This window comes from Pinus tabuliformis, chromosome 4_1 (assembly GCF_031772625.1).
Source record: "Pinus tabuliformis cultivar Carrire ecotype Pingquan chromosome 4_1, CPIR1, whole genome shotgun sequence".
Lineage (NCBI taxonomy): Eukaryota > Viridiplantae > Streptophyta > Pinopsida > Pinales > Pinaceae > Pinus > Pinus tabuliformis.
This window is the reverse complement of record NC_142303.1, coordinates 920977060-920996461: the sequence shown is the minus strand read 5'-3', so window position 1 is coordinate 920996461 and position 19402 is coordinate 920977060. Positions and strand designations below refer to the sequence as shown.

The following is a 19402-nucleotide window of genomic DNA, read 5'->3' as shown; positions in this document are numbered from 1 at the left end:
TCCCTCTATGGCCCTACAAAAATAGTTTATGATACATAATCAAGGGTTCAGAATTTTGGTTTTCCAAGAGAGAAGCTCTGCAAGTTTTCAATGAAATGTATGCTCTATGGAAGATTAATAAAAGTTTTTGGTGAGCTCATATAAATGTGTAGTACGTATTTATTCTTGTGTTTGTTCCATATGTTCTCACTCTTCTTCTCAGATTACATGTAATATCAACTACTAGATATGTTTTTCATGGAATTATGGATTCATCTAGGTAAAATGTTGATTAAATATGCCTATAATTCATGTGGATTGTTATTCTTAAAATGTGCTCCATGTATCTCAACACTTCATTTAAACATCCTTCTTATACATTTCACACTGAACTTCAATGAACAAGATTATTGAGTTTAAGCCATGTGCGTTGGTTTTCTTTCCTCTTTATTTCTTCCATATGATATACTGCAAAAGACATGTAAAATTACATGTGTATATGATGTTGGTTGCTAAAGCCATATATTAATGCTTCTGTGAGTTCTATTTGGAATTCAATCTTGTATTTCTCCTCTTAGGGGAGGTCCTGAATCATTTTCACCTCAAATATGATAAATACTGAGTGTATTATAAAATATCAGTAGATCCTAGAAGCACTCATCAAGATGTCCTAGGCACTAGTCTCCTTTCAACCCATAGGCTGTCTCTAGGAGCTACAACAACTTTGATGAGTGAGAGTGTATAGATTGAGCCATCCTCATTCGAGGAAGCAATGCAACAACTAGTATGGGTTGATTCCATGGTAGAGGAGTATGACTCCATTATCAGAAACAATGTTTGGGAAGTGGTCCCAAGACCAACAAACAAGTCAGTGGTGAGTTCTAGATGGATTTACAAGGTAAAGCAAGCAGCAGATGGGAGTGTGAAGAAACATAAGGCAAAATTTGTGGCTAGAGCGTTCTCTCAGGTGGAGGGAATTGATTAAAAGGAGACCTTTTCTCCAGTAGCAAGGTTCTCTTCAATCATATATATTTTATCACTTTCAATGTAGATGGGATGGAAGATATATCAAATGGATGTGAAGACAACATTCCTCAACAGAGTGATTGAAGAAGATGTGTACATTGAGAAGCCAGAAGGATTTGAGACCTTCAACAGAGAGTCACATGTGTGCAGACTCAAGCGAGTGTTGTATGGATTGAAACAAGCACCCAATGCTTAGTACACCAGGATTGATAGCTATTTCACCAAGTTGGGCTTCACCAAAAGTGAAACAGATGCAAACCTTTACCATATTGTGGTTGGAGGTAAATTATTGATTATAGTATTATATTTCGATGATTTAATTTTAACAAGTGATAAGAAGCTGGTAAAATCTTGTAAAGAGGATATTGCAAGAGAATTCGAGATGAAGGACCTCATGCTCATGCATTATTTCCTTGGTATGGAAGTATGGCAAGGAGATGAGGAACTATTTGTCTCTTAGGGAAAGTATGCCAACAATATACTGAAGAAGTTACATATGGAGAGAAGAAAACCCATGGAGACTCCTCTAGAAGGGAATTGGATGAAGGAAGATGCTACTTCAAGAGAAGTAGTGGAGGCTACTATATATAGGCAACTTGTGGGTTCACTTATGTATTTGGTGAACACATGACTTGACATATGTTTTGCAGTTAACCAGCTTAGTCAAGAAATGGTCAAGCCAACCAAAATTTATTGGAAGGAAGGTAAACATGTGTTGAGATACCTTAGAGGCACCACACAGTTTGGTATTTGGCACAGACGAATAGAGGGAGCGAAGCTTCAAGGCTTCACAAATGAATATTGGTTAGGGAGTCCACTCGAAAGGAAGAGCACATCAGGGGGAATCTTTAGTATTGGGTCAACAATAGTTTCTTGGTACAATAGGAAGCAGAGATCAGTTGCACTCGGTTCAGTAGAAGCAGAGTACATCGTTGCTAGTCAAGTAGATTATGAGGCTATTTGGATGAGGAAGATCCTTGTTGGGTTATTTGGTCAACATATGGGTCCTACAGTGATTTACTGTGACAATAAGAGTTGTATCAAACTCTCTGAGAATCCATTTTTTCATGATTGGTCCAAGCATATCGACATCTGGTATTACCATCTATGAGATTGTGTGCAGAGAAGAATCATGTTGCTAGAGTACATTCGTACAGAGGAACATGATGCAAACATCTTAACTAAGGCATTGTGAAGAGGAAAATTTGAGTTTCATAGAGGCAGGATTGGGGTATCTGATAATCCCTTTCCTGTTGAGAGGGGGTGTTGAAAATGCAACAAGAAAATCCTAATTTATTTTTTTCCTTGAATTAAATTAGGAATAAAATTGTAATTCCACATAACAAGACAACTTGTACGAATTAAGTAAGTTAAATTGACTTAGTTGGCTCAGTTAATTCGAGTTGAGGGTCTAACTAGAGTCATGTAGAGTGTCTACTACATTATAGGAGCCATGGTTGAGTTTATTTTGAGTTGTAAATAATTAATTAAATTTAACTGAGTTAAAGTCAATTAAAATAGTTCCAACTTATGGAGGAACTAGTAGGAGGTCAGACAATGGGGTTTTGCTTCATGTGTTCAACCAGTTAACTGATGATTCACTCATAAATAACTCATGCATGTCAGATCTGAGAGTTACCTAGTTGATATTTGAGTTCAAGGACAATCATTTCTATAATCATCTAAATTGTATAGGTGGTGCATGTAGTGAGAGGAAGGCCTATGAGGATTGCCCAATTCATATTGACGAATTTCCCTAATTAATAGGGGATAAATCCCAAGGAAACAACCCAAGTAAATAGGGACTTGGGCAAGCCAAAATTTGGTTAAGTATTGACCAGAGCTTGTCTAGGAAGAAATGAGACATATAGAGATAATGCAGAGGTTTCTCGAGTTTGAGCAAAGAATTGTAATATTCTCATATTTTCTGACTAATGCAATATACAGATAGCAGGGGCTTTTAGTTGTGGCTTTCCCCATGAAATCATTGTGTAATGTGTTGATTTAATTCTTTCTCTTGTATGCTTCATGATTTCATGATCATTTAATTGTTTCCACTGATGAGTAGATTAGATTCAAGTCTATTGTTTTAGTAAATTACAATTAGCAGTTTGAATCTACAAGGAATTTCTACAATTCCAACATAGCCACTGAAACCGAATTCTTCTTTAGAATCAAAACATACATGACATCCTTTAATGTGAGAGAAGAACCAGACTCCCTTTGAAAGGTAACAACATCGATGTCAGTCGCGCTATAACTTCCATCATCTCCCATCTCGATGTGCATATGGAGGTACTTGTCCTCCAAGTCACTGGAAAATTATTTGTTTCCCATCATATGGAATTAGGCTCCACTATCCATACACCGCACACTACCCATCATCGATGTCACCATGCATGCAGTGAGGGTGAAATCCAACTCAAATTGTGAAGTTAGAGCTTCACTTGCCGCTCCTCCTATGGGCTTCTTATCGGCCTTCCTGTGCAGACAATTTGTGGCAAGTGTCCTAGCTCATGACAATGAAAACATTTAATAGTTGATAAGTCCTTCTTTCTACCCTGATTGGAATTCCCTTTAGATTTGGATTTATTCCATTCCCATTTCTTTGCCTTTCCATCAAAGGCACAATTCTCCTCATCATTATGCTTCGATGAAGTTCCATCTCTAGTGTATCGCCTTATCTCTTCTTGCTCCAAATCAGACCATAAACGCTCCCACATTGGTAGACACTCCCTCCCATTTACCTAATCCTGGTAGTTGTACCAGCTCTTGAGAAGGCCTAGAAGTGCTAGGCTAACCTCATTTTCTGCAAAAACTGTAATACCAATGCTCCCATGCTCATCCCAACATTGGGTGAACCTGCTCAAGTATTCTGGTATTTTGTTGCCCTTCTCCATTTTTATTTTCTTAAGCTTATCCTTCAGTGCCAAATTCTTGTGGTCAATGTTCTTTTGAAACAAGTCTATCAAGGCTTGGCACATTGCATATGGTGTATCCTTCCAGTGGATATTTGAGACAATATGATCTCGAACTCCTTCTAGTATGATCCTCCTTGCCTTTGCCAAATATTTCTTCCACTCTGCCAGATCTTGAGCATCATTTGTTGGAGGATTAGGAATATCATTGTCTATGAATTCCTTCAACCCATTGTCTTTCAACACTGCCTCCATCTTGTCCTTCCAAGTAATATAATTTAAGCCACCCTCAAGGCATACTCGAGTCTCAATCCATAGAAAGACATCCCGATGGATCTAAATAATGATCCTGCAAATTCGATTTCACCTATAAAGATAAACTCATATTCTTCTCTTCTACTGATATTTCAACTCTGATACCATGTAGAAATTCCTTGTAGATTCAAACTTCTTATGTAATATGCTAAAACAAAATAATTGAATCTACTCTACTCATCAACCGAAACGATTAACAATCGCAAAATCATGAAGCATACAAGAGAAATAATTCAATCAACACATTACAAAATGATTTCCCAGGGAAAGCAAGAACTAAAAAGCCTTGCTATATGTATATTGCATTAGTAAAAAAGTATGAGAAGATTACAAAGATTTTCTCAAGCCCGAGCAACCTCTACACTATCTCTATATCTCTCACAGCTTCTTAGACAATCCTTGGCCAATACTTAACCAATTTTATGCTTTCCCAAGTCCCTATTTCCTTACGTTATTTCCTTGGGAATTAGTCCCTATTAATTAGGGAATTTCATCAATTGGAATTGCGTAATCCATCATAGGCCTTCCTTTGACTGCATGCACCACCTATACAATTTGGATGATTATACAATCGATAGTACACTTCCATTGAAATCCAATATCAACTGGGTAACTCTCAGATCTCACATGCATGACTTATTTATGGTTGAATTATCAGTTAACTAGTTGAACACATGAAGCAACACCCCACTATTACACCTCCTACGAGTTCCTCCTACGGTTGGAACTAGTTTAACTGACTCTAACTCAATTAAACTAAATTAATTAATTACAACTCAAAATAAACTCAACCAGGGCTCCTATAAAGTACGAGCCACTCTACATGACTCTAGTGAGACCCTCAACTCAAATTAACTGAACCAAATAAGTCAATTTAACTTAGTTAACTTGTACAAGTTGTATTGTGATGTGGAATTACAATTTTTCTCCTAATTTAATTCAAGGGAAATTAAATTAGGATTTTCTTGTTGCAATTTCAACATATCTTCAGAGATAAGCTACCACCATTCTAACTAGCTTGTATAGCTTTATATTTCATAACCTTTTTCTATTTCACTTATTAAGATAATGTAGTTCTCGATATATTATTGCTCTCTCTACAACTTTCTTTATGTGTGTTTCTATTCATGTTCATACTTTTCATTTCACTTTATATGCATTCTAGATTAGCTTGTTAGTGAGTATGTTGCTCTAATTCATAGATATGTTAAAAAGATGCAAAAAAACACCCGTGAAATATATTTATAGTAGGGGTCCATTCATTGTAAAAAAATCATATCATTGATTCATTTTATTTTATTTTATTTACATATAATATGTTAATTATTCTAATATAATTGAGCAAACATGTTTGGCTTCTATGAATCATTTGGTATCAGAGTGAAAACTTTCATAGATGAAGTTAAATGATCAAATGTTTTTCCATCACCATTTTATATATATTTATATCATGGATGTAGCAAGAAAAACTATATTTTCATTTTTTATCAAATGAGAATTAAACTCATTAATACAATAAATAAAACATTTGAAAAATACAAATATTAAAAAATTATTATAATTAAACATGCTCAAAGAAACTAGAAACAACAAAAAATTATTTTTGAAGAAAAAGCCAAGGACAATGACCATGATGATGAAGAAAACCCAAGGATTAAAGTCAATGATGCATTCTTTAAAGAATCCATAAAATACTTCCATGAAACAAGGATGGTAGAAAAACTTAGAGTGGGTACTAAGGCAACACTCATTTTAGAACTCAATTGGGGTTTGTAAATACACAAGGAAATTTTATAAGTCAATATCTTTAACAAAATATAACAAACGGTTTCTCAACATGGATAATATGATATATCAACAAACTTTTACAAATTTCTTAGTGCTCAAGGACTCCTCTCTATTCTATTCTCCAACTAATACATGGCTCAAGTTACGATGGTGCTAAGGCAAACATATCAATGTGCAGAATAATCCTCTACATGCTAAGATCAAGTTATGGCTTGTTCAATTACAAAATCGAGGTCATGAGTAGAAAAATGCACAAGAAAGACTCAAATTATCATTCATGCATTAGTACACTCTCCCATCTTCAACCTTGTATAAATGCGAAAATTCAAGAAGCAAATTTCATGGAAGGAAATGTCTATGGATTATAATTAATCATCCATATCATAATGATATCAATAGAATGGAGAAGGTTTTGAAAATTATTCTAGAGGTAAAATTAAATTAAAAATAAAAATAAATTTTATTACCTTTCTTTTGGAGGACTTTGGAGGACAAAGCAATTTTGAAGAAAATTTTGAAAAAGAAGATAATGTTTATGTAAATAAAAAGAAGATATAGCTCTAAGGGTTAGCTCAAGCTGTGTAGACTCTAAATTTAAATGTGAAATTTGTTGCTAGTTATTGTTGATCACAGATTCAACTTTCTTCAAATATCTATAAATAAATTTTAATAAATATCATAGACATATACCATGAATTACCTAAACCATTAAATATAAACCACTCTCTTACATCCAATGCCAATCTACTAAGCGACACTGTTGAGATTCTGGATTCCTGTTGAGGACAATGAATCTCGAATTGAATCAAGCGCTCGATCCCATGTGTGTTCGATGAGTATTTTCCCTAACTATTAGATTTCTATTCTGCATAATTCTTTGGAATGTTTGACTTCACTTTTATTCGCTAGACTATTAATGTGTATTTCCCTAGACTGAATGTTTGGTTTCTCTCATTATTATTTCTCACTCTCTATTTACATAAAGTAATGAAATCATTTTAGGGATAATTATAAAGCGATCTACTCTTGGAAAGTCTCTGCCATTATTTCAGATATAACATGAATAAATAGTTAGATACATGTTTGATTATCATTAGATATATTTTTTATTATCGTTTCACAGTTCCGCATAAATGATTCATTGTTCTTTCACTTGGAGAGAAAATTTTGGGCATAAATATCTATGTTGAATCCTTAAAGAAAGACATTAGCTTTTATTATGGACTTGTAAAGATTTAGGTTGATATGATTCATTGTTCTTTCACATTGGACTAGAGAGAAAATTTTGGGCATAACCACCTACAGTTGACTGGTTAAAGGTCAAAGGTATTAGCTTTTAATTTTGGACTTGTAAAGCTTTAGATTGATGATACTTCAGAACTAAAATAAACATTTCGCAATTTATGATTATGTAGTGATGGGGTTAAGTTCCAACAGTTTTCGAAGAAGGCTTTCCTTACCCCAAAATTTGAGGCTTTTCTTACCCTAAAACTCGAATAGACTTAGAGTTGGAGTTTCAAAGCAATAGAAATTGATAACTCCTTTGTATCCATTTATTTAATTTCTCCAATGTGTGTGTAGGGGGGATATTCAATGCATTCAACATTTGTGAAAATGAGGTATTTCTCTTAACTGAGCAGAGGTTGTAGTTTTTTGTTGGTAGAGGTTGCAGTTTTTAGTTGGCATCCTACATTCTATGAAACAGTTTGGAAAGTGGTTGTCTAATTAGGGAGTAGGGAGGTTGACATTTCTAAATTTACTTAGAACGTAAAATGAAGGGCATTGAACATGTAAAAACGTCATGAAATTTTTGTTTGACAAGCAAAAAGGATTTGAAATTCTAGGCATGAGCTAGACAACAACGACGCTTACGAGCCTTTACCATGCCAGCAATTCACATTGGAAAATCTCCCAACTATTAATTAGCAAGCATTGAGAAGTTGGTTAGCCTGCTTCAACGAATGCTTCATAGGCTGGGTCGTCTACTTAATCCACATAAAAAGAATTAGCAAGGCAACGTGCAAACAATTCATGGTGCAAAATCTCTCAACTATTAATTAGCAAGTGTTGAGAAGTTGGTTAGCCTGCTTCAATGACTGGGTCATCTACTTAATCCACATAACCTGAGACTAGGTCTTTTACTGGATCAATGGACTTATAGAAAACTCATATGTGAATTCCATGCTAGAGAGATATCTTTGATGGGTTATTGCTTCACCCATAGGAAGTTGGTAGATAGTCATGGAATGTGTGAGGAATGTGCATTTTCAATGCGTAATGTCTCAAGTTTTGCAGAAGGCAATATCAACCAATCGAACTGGTTCACATGCATGTTAATGACGACATACTTGTCAAAGATAGGAGATGTAAAGCGATTGCTAATAAATGGGTACATGGATGATTTCAGCACAGAGGAAATAGATTCTGAGGAGAAAGCACACAACCGTTGGGTGAGTAAGGACTTGGGCTCTTGCAGAAATGGTTGTTTGAATGACATTGTATTTTCAGAAATTTTCAAGATTTTTTTCTTTAATGGGCGTGAGGATGGTATTCTGAAACCCCAATGGAATGCATCTGATTATGGTGGAAATGTTGTGGAGAGAGTGTTGGAGGAGGAAGATGAGTCAAAAATCCAATATGGGTGTGTTTGTTGAGGCAATCAGGGGAACATCTCTGAGGTTTTTGTTAATTCCAAAAATGAATCTGATGTGGGTGCATCCTCATCTGTGGCTAATGGTGAAATCACCTTAATGGAGGTGGTGGAGAGAACTGATGACAATGTTAGGGATTTGAAATTGGCTGCTGACGAGGTTCAACGTTTGTCCAGGAGACTTGAAGTTGATCAGAGTGATGATGCCTAAGTATATTTCTAGTCTCATAACTATGCTGATAAGTATATTTCATATCCTGAAATTATTACACATTAATGTGTAATGGCACGTCATGTAATACTTGCATAATAACAAGGGAAGATACATTTTATGATCAGGGCTTCCAGAGATTGGACTCTGTTTAAGAACCTCAGGAGATTGAATTCTATACCAACTTCAGAAGGCTTTAGTAGTACTGCTTTGGAGGATGAGGTTTTTGAAATTGCAGAGAATGGAAATTGTATCTTAAGGTATGACAACCTTTTTTTGATGGTAGTGATGATTTAGGTTTAAGGAGTCTATGTTCTGGTGGTTCTGAAGAGGTTCTTCAAAAATCTTCAAAAGTGTCCCGTGCACCCTAGTATGACAAAGCATTTTGATGGTAGCCGTTATTTAAGTCATAAAGGATGGTTTGTAACATGCTAAAATGTAAGATAATATCATAATTATATAGAATTGTTGGGTAGAAGTAATTTACTACATTGTCTATTTGATCAATAAAATCTAAACCAACACAATTTCATATAATAAATCAAATTAGCTATGGAGTGGCAGGAAACCATATATGAGGCATCTGTGTGTTTGTAGAATCTTACCAACACAGTTTCATATAATAAACTAAAATAGCTATGGAGTGGCAGGAAACCATTTATGAGACATTTGTGTGTGTTTTGCAGCATTGTGTATGCTCACATGCTCAAGGAAAAGTGACAAGGTTTAATGTATGTTGTGCAATCGTTTCCTTTCTACAATTAGAAATCAAAATCTTACATAATTTTCGATGTTGAGGATCACAAACTCATAATTTTTAAATTGGAAAACAGAATGAGCCAAAAAGAAGGATAATTATATATAGCTTTATTCACAAAGCCAGTAGGATGGAGAATTCAGAAGCAAGATTATATAAAGAAGAGATATGGATAATATTAAGCACCATGTATTATAGATAATATTAAGCACCATGTACTAAGCCAATTATTGACTTACATCTTTTTCACTTTGTCCATTGAATATCACATTATTTTCATCTTGATCCAAAGATCAATCCAAAATGGAGAATTTAGAATGAGAAGCAAGATCCTATCCAAAAAAAATGTGGAAGAATAGCAACTAAAGAACAGTGTTTGAGTCCAGAAGCAACCGGTTGTAAACTTCTTTTTTAATGGCCACTAATTATATTGAGGCACATACATATGAGAAGGCAATAATAAAGTCCAAATTGCAGAAAGTTATCAAAGTACAGATATATTCGATTCACTAGAATCCAACATGAATATGGACTATTTTAATGTGAAACCATTCAGATTTCTAAATTTCTTATATGCTACGTTTTGGTCTTTACTAAATGTTGTGTTGAAAGTGCTCGAATCTAAAAATATTTCAGCTATACATAATGTTTAGGTCTTTTTGAGGCAAGAGGATGCCATGCTTTGCATATTTGAAACTTATTCGAGCTTTGGTGGATGAAGAGTATGCAATCTAGGTCCAAGAAATGCAGTTATGGCTTTGGTGGTTACATAAAGTCATAGGTATTCTTTCATAAAAATATTTGAAGTTTGTATCACAATCATGGATTTCAAGCATATGTAGAATCTGAACAAAAATAAATCTGAGTTTTAAACAAGTAGACATTTTTTAGGCTGCAATTTCCAATTGTAATAACATTTTACTTAAATATTAATTTTACTTACTTCCATATTCTTACTCCTCTTATCAAAATTCCTTTATTCCTCTTAGTGCAAATACTAGTTAATACAATAAATACAACCCTTTATAAAAATGCAAAAATTTCCATATGTTATCTTTATATTAAGAGTTCATTCATTGTAAAACATTATATGATTCATTTATTATATACAACTTATATATTAATATTTTATCACCCTCGGTACCATCGAGACCCAACATTTGATTTTGCTTTCATATTCTGGCTTTCTCAAAGCAGTTTCCTTTTGGTTTATGATATATTTGGATAAGTACAGTTCCTTGTTATCTGCAATTTCATATACCAACAAATAAATTTAGTTTACCGTGTGGCAAATTGAGATTGATATATTTTATAATATAAGCTAATTTTTTAAGACTATAACGTCAAAAAAAAAAAATATATATATATATATATATATATATATATATATAATATTCCCATATAATTGAGTAGATATTCTTCACTTTTATGTGTTAGTTAATTTCAATATTTTTATTAACATCACTTCTTTCAATGAATTTCGAATGGATATTCATGAAAGTAAACTTGCATACCCAAGTTATTATTAGCTTAATATTGATTATAAATTTATTCATATTAAAAATTGATTACAAAAATTATAAATAAATAATTTATCTATTTTGATTTCATTATTTTTGTATTTAAATAATTTTTTTTTTTTTATTACCTTTATCTATATAAACAAAAGTTATTTTAATGTTTTTAATTTTTGAAAGTTGTAAGAGTTACTTCAAATGTTAGAACTAAATATTAAGTTTTATCACAAGTTTGATTTTATTCATTTTTTTGGGTGAAGGTGTCTACCAAATTTATTATACATAAAATTTGGGGAAGTTATATATAGTTATTATACATAAAATTTAGGGAAGTTATATATAACATGGAGTATATCCAAAAAAAAATATGCTTAGCTAAAAGCTTGTTTTCCTTAATTATAAGATAACATGTTAATGACTCAAGATCCAAAAATATGTAATAAGAATGAAAACTTCGGAAACCACTAGGTAATAAATAAGAATGAAAACTTGTCTTTGGAAACCACTAGCCAATAATTACATGTGCTGTGGTTTTCGTGGAATAATAAAGGAAATGCGAAAACTAACGCAGGCTATTATTGCAATTATCGCGGACTAAAAAATCAAAGTTTCACCGAAATGTGAAGTTGTCGGAGTGGAAATAGAAAGAGTTTGACTTGACATGTGCCTGCAATTTATTGAAGAAATGGGTTTAGCCTAAGGAACAGGGGCAGACTATACAGAAATTATGCCAATGTGTAGAGCAATGGACACCATTATCAGGGTGCAATTTATTGAAGAAATGGCTTTAGCCTAAGGAACAGGGGCAGACTATACAGAAATTATGCCAATGTGTAGAGCAATGGACACCATTATCAGGGTAAAATTTTCAGGGGCCTCATCATCTCGTTGTCTTCGTGGTCCAAAATCTGCAAATTTGAAATCCAACAGAATTAACATATTAGCCAAGATATGCATATTCAGGAATCGTCGGAATTATAATGCTGTACAACATTCAATATAGATGCAGTTTGAGGGAAAGAGGACACTTACATGGCAGTGATATACGTAACCTGGTTCAGCACTGGCATTAAAGGGATAAGATTGATTAGAGTCCAAGAGAGTGAAGGTAAGGAAAATGGTGGTCATATATCCAGGCTGCATCTTGAACACGTTCTTCCACGTTCTCTCGTTAGCAGGAGTTGCGATGACTCTACCCTGAGCATGCTTCTGTATATTGCATGCCACAGCATTGTTCGTCTTGTTCATGCAGCTCTCAAATTCGGTCAAATTTACCAGCTGTATCTGACTGAGGGTCTGAAACAAGCCGAGATGAATATGGAGAGGATGGTTGTCCGGAGTGAGATTGATGATATGCCATAACTCGTTGGTTCCTTGCCTCGGCGTCTCAGTAGCCGGTGCCAGAAATGGTAAAGCATTGAGGAACAAATGGGTCGGATCACCCGTGGCGCTGTCGTATTCATATAATGTGATGTAACGCGTTTGGGCGGTCTCGTTCTTGTTGGGAAGAGGATATGAAACCAATCTCGTTGGGATGGGGGTGTCGGGTTCCTTAGTTTTCTCAATCACAAATTTCATGACTTTGCTGTTGAGATTATCGACTGCACTTCCGGAGGGGTATGGATAGGGAGCGCTGTTTGTGAGGATGGCCTCATCCGTGGATGACTTCGCGAAGTCGATGATGACGTCTGCGATCTCAGAGGGGGCCAGCAGCAATTCCTTAACGTTCACGGGCCTGGGTAAGTAGGAAGAGTCGGAGCCTATCTGAGTCATATGAAGTCCGTTACTCAGCGCGAAACTGTAGAATCTGGCGTTGCCAGTATTCACAATTCTGAAGCGATATTTCCTTCTCTGTACCTTCAAGTAAGGCCACGCCTTGCCATTCACTATTACTGCATCTCCAAAATACTCTGGCTGCAACGCCACACCATAGTTAGATAATTCAGTCTGGAAAAATAAAAGCATGCAATGAATGATTTATGGATATAGTGCTGTACCTGCCACTGGCGATGAATGGTGGGGTTGTCACCGGTGGAGTTCATGTAAATGGATCCATTTTTAAGGAAACTTTTATCGGACACGAGAAGACTACGGTCATATTCCGGCCCTGAAGGAAGATTCAGAGGTGTCTCCACGGCCGGGTTTCGAATGATATAGGCGCCCACGAGGCCGGCCAAAAGATTTTCTCTGGTGAGGCCGAGGGCGTGGTCATGGTACCACAGATTGCCGGGTTGCTGGACATTGACGTAGTGATATTGAGATTTGGTCCAGGCGGGTCCGGTGTCATTGAATCCCGCTGTAAACCACGCCAATGAGTTCCCATCGCTCTGCGGTTCATGGATTCCACCATGCAGGTGAACGACCGTTGGGACTCCGCCGTGTTTGGGCTGGGCAGTCACGACGGTGGGATCCCACGGAAGAATATGTCGAGAAGGCAGATAATTTTCCCACGTCACGAACGTTTCTACGCCTTGGATGGCTTCGATCGTTGGACCTGGCACACTCGCACTCTCCTTCGATGTTCCATACGCAAATACAGTACTTGAGGGGAAATCTCTGTGAAATTTCTGTTAACAGAACACATATAAGAGACGAGTCATTGGCACGAATAAAAAGTACATACAAGTTAATTTCCATGGAATACAATGCGCGTTTTAATGTATTAGGGATATAGGTCCCGTACCCATTTTTTCTCAAACATCCCAATCCGAAGCTCGCCCGCCTTTAAATATCCATCTTGGCCGACGATATACCCCTTTAGCATGGGCATCTGTGGCAGCTCGTCCACGAACATCTCAAAAGTCGAAGCTATCTCCTGCAATTCCTCCTCAGTCACATTCGCAGCGTTTGCTAGAGAGAAGTGGATGAGAATTAAAATGCAAACCAGTACAGTAGAAACATGCTGCATATTCTTTGCCAGCGTCATCTTCAGACCTGCAATAACATATTCGGTCTCATTAAAACCCTGTGAAGTATTTTCCATTCCCTGCATCTCTACATAGAGAAAATACAATTTTCATATCACATGGTTTCGCAGTATAAAATGCATACTTACTCTAAATTAATTCTCCCCGATCAGAACAGCAGTACCCGCGATGCAAAGACACCCCGTGTGATGGCCTGGATGATTGCAATACCTCGTCATTAAATACAATTCGTTAGTTACTTCAACCTCTTACGTAACCATGGGAATATTGGTTCGTAACTAGGACTCATTCACGCGACCATGAGCGCCACCTCACATTAGTGATAAAATTCATCTAGAAAAAAAGAAAACCTACATGCGTGACACGCTGTAATGGATTATTCAGAGCCAATGCTGTTGTCATACACGCATCCAACGCATGCAACATTTGATTGCACTCCAGCCTATCGTGACGGCTAACAATAATCCGATTTTAAGTTCGTTCAGTGCTAAGTCAGAGTTGTCATTTTTTCTTCGGGGACAAGGATCGACCATTTCCACCGCTACATATTCTGTTTTTTATTAATTTGAATTTGCAATTTGACCCCCAAAAAAAAAATTTCTTCCCATCATTAAACCATTGAACAGCTATTATGACACCTCCTAACATTATAAAAATTAATAAAAAAAATCTCAAATTTTCAGAAACATGATGACTTAACTCGATCTTTCACGACATCCAACTGTCCGCATTTTGTCTGGCCAAGAATATATTTTCAATTTTAACTATAACGAAAAAACTAACATACTGTCCATCATTAAAACCATTCATATATATTATAGCTCTGTCCATCATTAAAACCATTCATATATATTATAGCTCTTTGAGTGGGTTTAATTTTTAAAAGAGGGTTTAATTTATAGTTTTTTATAATACAATTTGAGTGGATTTAGTTTTTAAAAGTCGGTTTAATTTTTAAGAGCATATATTTTCTTTTAAAAAGTTACAAGTTCAAAATTAAGAGGTTAGAGTATATATGCATTAGTAAATTTAGGAATTAATTGGTTTCTTGTCTTACAAACAAAAAATTTCATACACCAATTTAATGTCTAACTTAACTATAACTTTAAAACTATTATTATAATTATAATTATAATTATAATTAATTATAACTTAATCAACATATATAATAATAAACCCTTAAACCTATTCAACCAATATTATAACCCCCATAATATTATAACCCATTCACACCCATTCAACATGGGTAATAACAAACCATTAAACCTACTCAGCCTATACTATAACACCCCATAATATTATAACACCCACCCCATAATATTATAAAAATTAACAAGAAAATATCATAAGATTATAGAAATTAACAAGAAAATTTCATAGTATTATAGAAATTAAGAAGATTTGAATTTTCAGAAAGAAGATGAGGTAGATGCACACAACTCGATATGCAAATGTCAGCATTTTGTGTGGAGTAAGAATAAACGCTGGAATTTGGCGAGAGAAAGCGTGTGTTCCACCCTAAACATACAGAGGAAGGCCTTTTTAGTGCAGGTTCAACTATTTTTCTAGACTCCACGTGGTGCTTCTCTAACACGTTATTATCGTCTTGCGTATTCTATTGAACCGACAGTGGTATTTTATTATCGTGTTGCGTATTTTTGAAGTTCCAGATTAGGTAAGGAGACCGACGCCAAACTCTTGAAAATATATGAAGGTTCCAACTTAGATAGGGAGACCGATGCCAAACTCTTCTTGAAAATATATGAAGTCGAAGTTTTCCGAAAAACAATGGGCCTTCTCCGAATGCAAAAAACGTATATCATGTTATAATTTATATTTAGAAATATGAACCTTTGAGTTTTTTTTTTAAGGTTAAAAACATAATTTAGACCTCCTATATTTAATTATCAAATATGGTAATATGGCAATAAATCATTCCAAAAAAATTTCATCTTGTTTTCTATATATTTTAAAATAAATATTAAATATTAATATTAATTAAACAAATCTTAAACAAGCGTTTTTATTTATATGTTAAATTATACAAAACTAAAACTATAAAAATAAGCTCATCCTCACTCTACCACATAAAAATTCTAGAAGCGTAATTAAATCCTTGTGATTAGATTGCTCATTGATTTCATTGCATTTAAAAATAAAGGTTACTTAGCAGCGTAGTATATGCCACATAAGTTTAGAAAAATGATATTATTTAATTATTTATTTAAATCAAAGTGTTTCTAAAAATATTTAATTTAATTTTATGTATAGATTTATATAAATTTAATTTTTATAATTTTAATGATTTTGTAAACTTGATTTACAAAGAACTGAATAAATTTGAACCATAAGTGATATAAGAACTACTCATAAATTATTATGATAGCCTAGTGAAGCATGCAATCCAAATCTTTGCCCCTAGATTAATGTATGACAAGTATGTTGTACCATTCAAAGGTTTAATTGTTGCATATTTTTTCTTACATTCCACTTATATTTTTTGGAAATTTAAAATTAAAAGATCAATTATATTTCTCGTGAATTAAGAACTTCATTATCAACTATGCTACTATGTTACATATGCTTCCATGATATGTAGGTTCTATTACATTACATGTAAAGAATTTTGACTTAGCTCCATCAAATGATAAAAGAGTTTGTATTTATTTAATTAATTAAACAAAAGATTGATTAAAAATAAGAACATGTTTTTACAAATAATTATTTTCCTTTTTAATAAATCATTACCTATTCTTGAAAATATATGGGAATAATAAAATTAAAATGATAGTGAACTTGGGTGATTTTAGATAATGGTTACACACTTGGAGACCATTAATATTAGGTAAACATCTAGGACATAGTTCAACAATAACCTATAAATAATTTCCCATAAAACTTTTGTAGAGTCTATATGTTACTATAAGAAATTAAAATTTCATTTTATAAGCCAATTATATATATATATATATATATATATATATGGATGGTTGGTTAAAACATTTTACCACTGTTTCCTTAAAACGAATAGGATGTGTAATTCTTTCCATATTTAAATCTCTCAAATTATAAATCCTTTTTCAAGGTTTGCAAAGTTCACACTATTAAAAAAAAATATTCTATAAAAAATATAATCCCTTTAAACTGAATCAAAATGTGTTAGGTAAATTTTTGAAATTTTTTTCCTTTTAAAACTTTGTTTATCAAAATTCTTATTTTTCTAATTTTTTATTTTCATAAACTAAATTGTATAAAATTTTTCTTCTTTATAAATTAAATATCTCTTTATAGGTTAAATGTATTTCTTTTTTGGTTGATAAGTGGGTGAATCTAAAAATCACTCTTACCCTGTGGTTGAGAGGCCACGACTGAGGGGCATCTAAGCCATCAAAGTCACTCGGGGCATCTAAGCCGTCAAAGTCACCTGGGGATTGCACCCGGCCTGAGCCGCACCAAGGGATTGCACCCAGCCTAAGCCGCACCAGCGGAAACCTTGCTGGATTTTTTGCTATCAGTGAGACTAGAACCGATGACCATTAGCTTACGAAGCGCCTTAACAGCATGCTCCTTCATTGACTGTTCTAAATCTCTTTGATTAGGTTAAATGTATTTTCATAAACCAAGTACTTAATTTTTTATTTTATTTAACCTCCTTCAAAATATGCTTAAATTATTAAGTTTTTTGACATCCTTTTCACTTTTCAAACCTTTTGCATAAAATATCTCATTTTTCTAATTTTTTATTTCCATAAACTAAATGGCATAAAAAAAATTCCTTTCCATAAAATATCTCTTTATAAGTTACATATCTCTTTATATACGAATGAATTCAATTTTTATTTCACTCAACGTCATTCAAAATATGCTTAAATTATTCATACGCTAATTGAAATTGTCCATTCTAATTGCATAGGTTTTATAACATTACTACTAAATATTAGCATCAAGTTTTGTGGAAAAATCCTCAAACCTGAACCAAGCAAATCGTTGGTTGTTTAAGCAACCATTGACAAAAACAAATATAAATATAATTGATTGATTCTATCACTTTATTTTTTTTTTAATATTATAATAATTTTTTCATAAGGTTGTTAAAACATACATATAACCAATATATTATATATGAAGAAGTTTATTTTTTTGTATTTTTTGTCTATTTAACGAGGATTTCTTAAAATGGTAAATGTTATATTCAAAAACACATTTTAAACAATGAAAAATCATAATCTCATAAAGACTTTTGACATCACATTCCGACAAAAAAAAAACACAATTTAAAATATACAAAACAAAATCTAACATATATACCAATAACAAAATATACAAAACTTAAAAATGTAGACTACACCACAAAAATATAATGGCAATGCAGCCATATTTAAGAAACACTATTATATTATCTGATCCACATAAATACATGTTGGTTTCCATATCAACTACTCCACTATTATCACTGTTTAGAATATTCTACTCCATTATCACATTTTATTTTAAAATAAAAATGACAACTCCAATTAATTGTACAGGATACACATAATTATCTTCATAGTATTCTTTGCTATATGAAATTTTAAATTATTTTCCACTTCATATGAAAGGAATAATTCATTTTAACTTATCAATATTAAAAAACTAAAATGAACTTATCAATAGTAAAAAACTAAAATGAAATTAATTTTTCTTGTTACCTAGTCTGTTTGTAAATTTAAAAATGTTATGAATATAAAGTTTGACTTCATGGGTTATTATGAAGATTTCTAAAATATTTGGAAACAATAAAATTTCACCCAAGTCATTAATAATTTAAATATTAAATTTTGATTTTTAGCATCCATAAGACTTTCACTATGAAAATTATTTCTACACATTTATGGTTTTTTTTAAATAAGGAAAAATGGTAAGCCAACTACTACAAAAACAAGTTAAACTAAACTACAAAAGCCTTATAAAGTTGAATTCTAAATTTCAGAGCCTCATAAATTGAACTACAAAGTCATGTATACCTTCTCTTCATTATCGAGAATGAGGTTGAAATTATTAAAATGAGCATAAATTCAATTCAATACAACAATGTTATCATCTTCATTTTCATCAAAATATATGTGACCATAATCAAATACCACCTGAGTTATGTTTTCTAAGAGGATGGGGTCGTTTGTGGGGTTGGACCATGGAGATCTGTATTTTCTTGGATGGGATCCTTATAATCGACATTGAATGTAACACCTTCCTCTCCAAAGGTCATTAGACTAGTTGTATTCCAAAATGCCTACTCATTTTCAACATCTTTCTCAGATTCAGTAAATACCTGCAA

General features: G+C 33.5%; 1 protein-coding gene across 1 annotated transcript; it reads right to left on the bottom strand.

Moving 5' to 3' along the window:
* Positions 1-11619: 11619 nt before the first annotated feature.
* LOC149179165 (multicopper oxidase LPR2-like) lies at positions 11620-14272 on the bottom strand. The gene is made up of 5 exons (XM_089423786.1): positions 14217-14272; positions 13845-14095; positions 13159-13728; positions 12194-13075; positions 11620-12069 (listed from the first exon to the last, which is right to left on the bottom strand). Exons 2-5 carry the CDS (start codon positions 14085-14087, stop codon positions 12016-12018), a joined length of 1749 nt encoding a protein of 582 aa, XP_089279912.1. The 5' UTR covers positions 14088-14095; positions 14217-14272; the 3' UTR covers positions 11620-12015.
* Positions 14273-19402: the final 5130 nt, after the last annotated feature.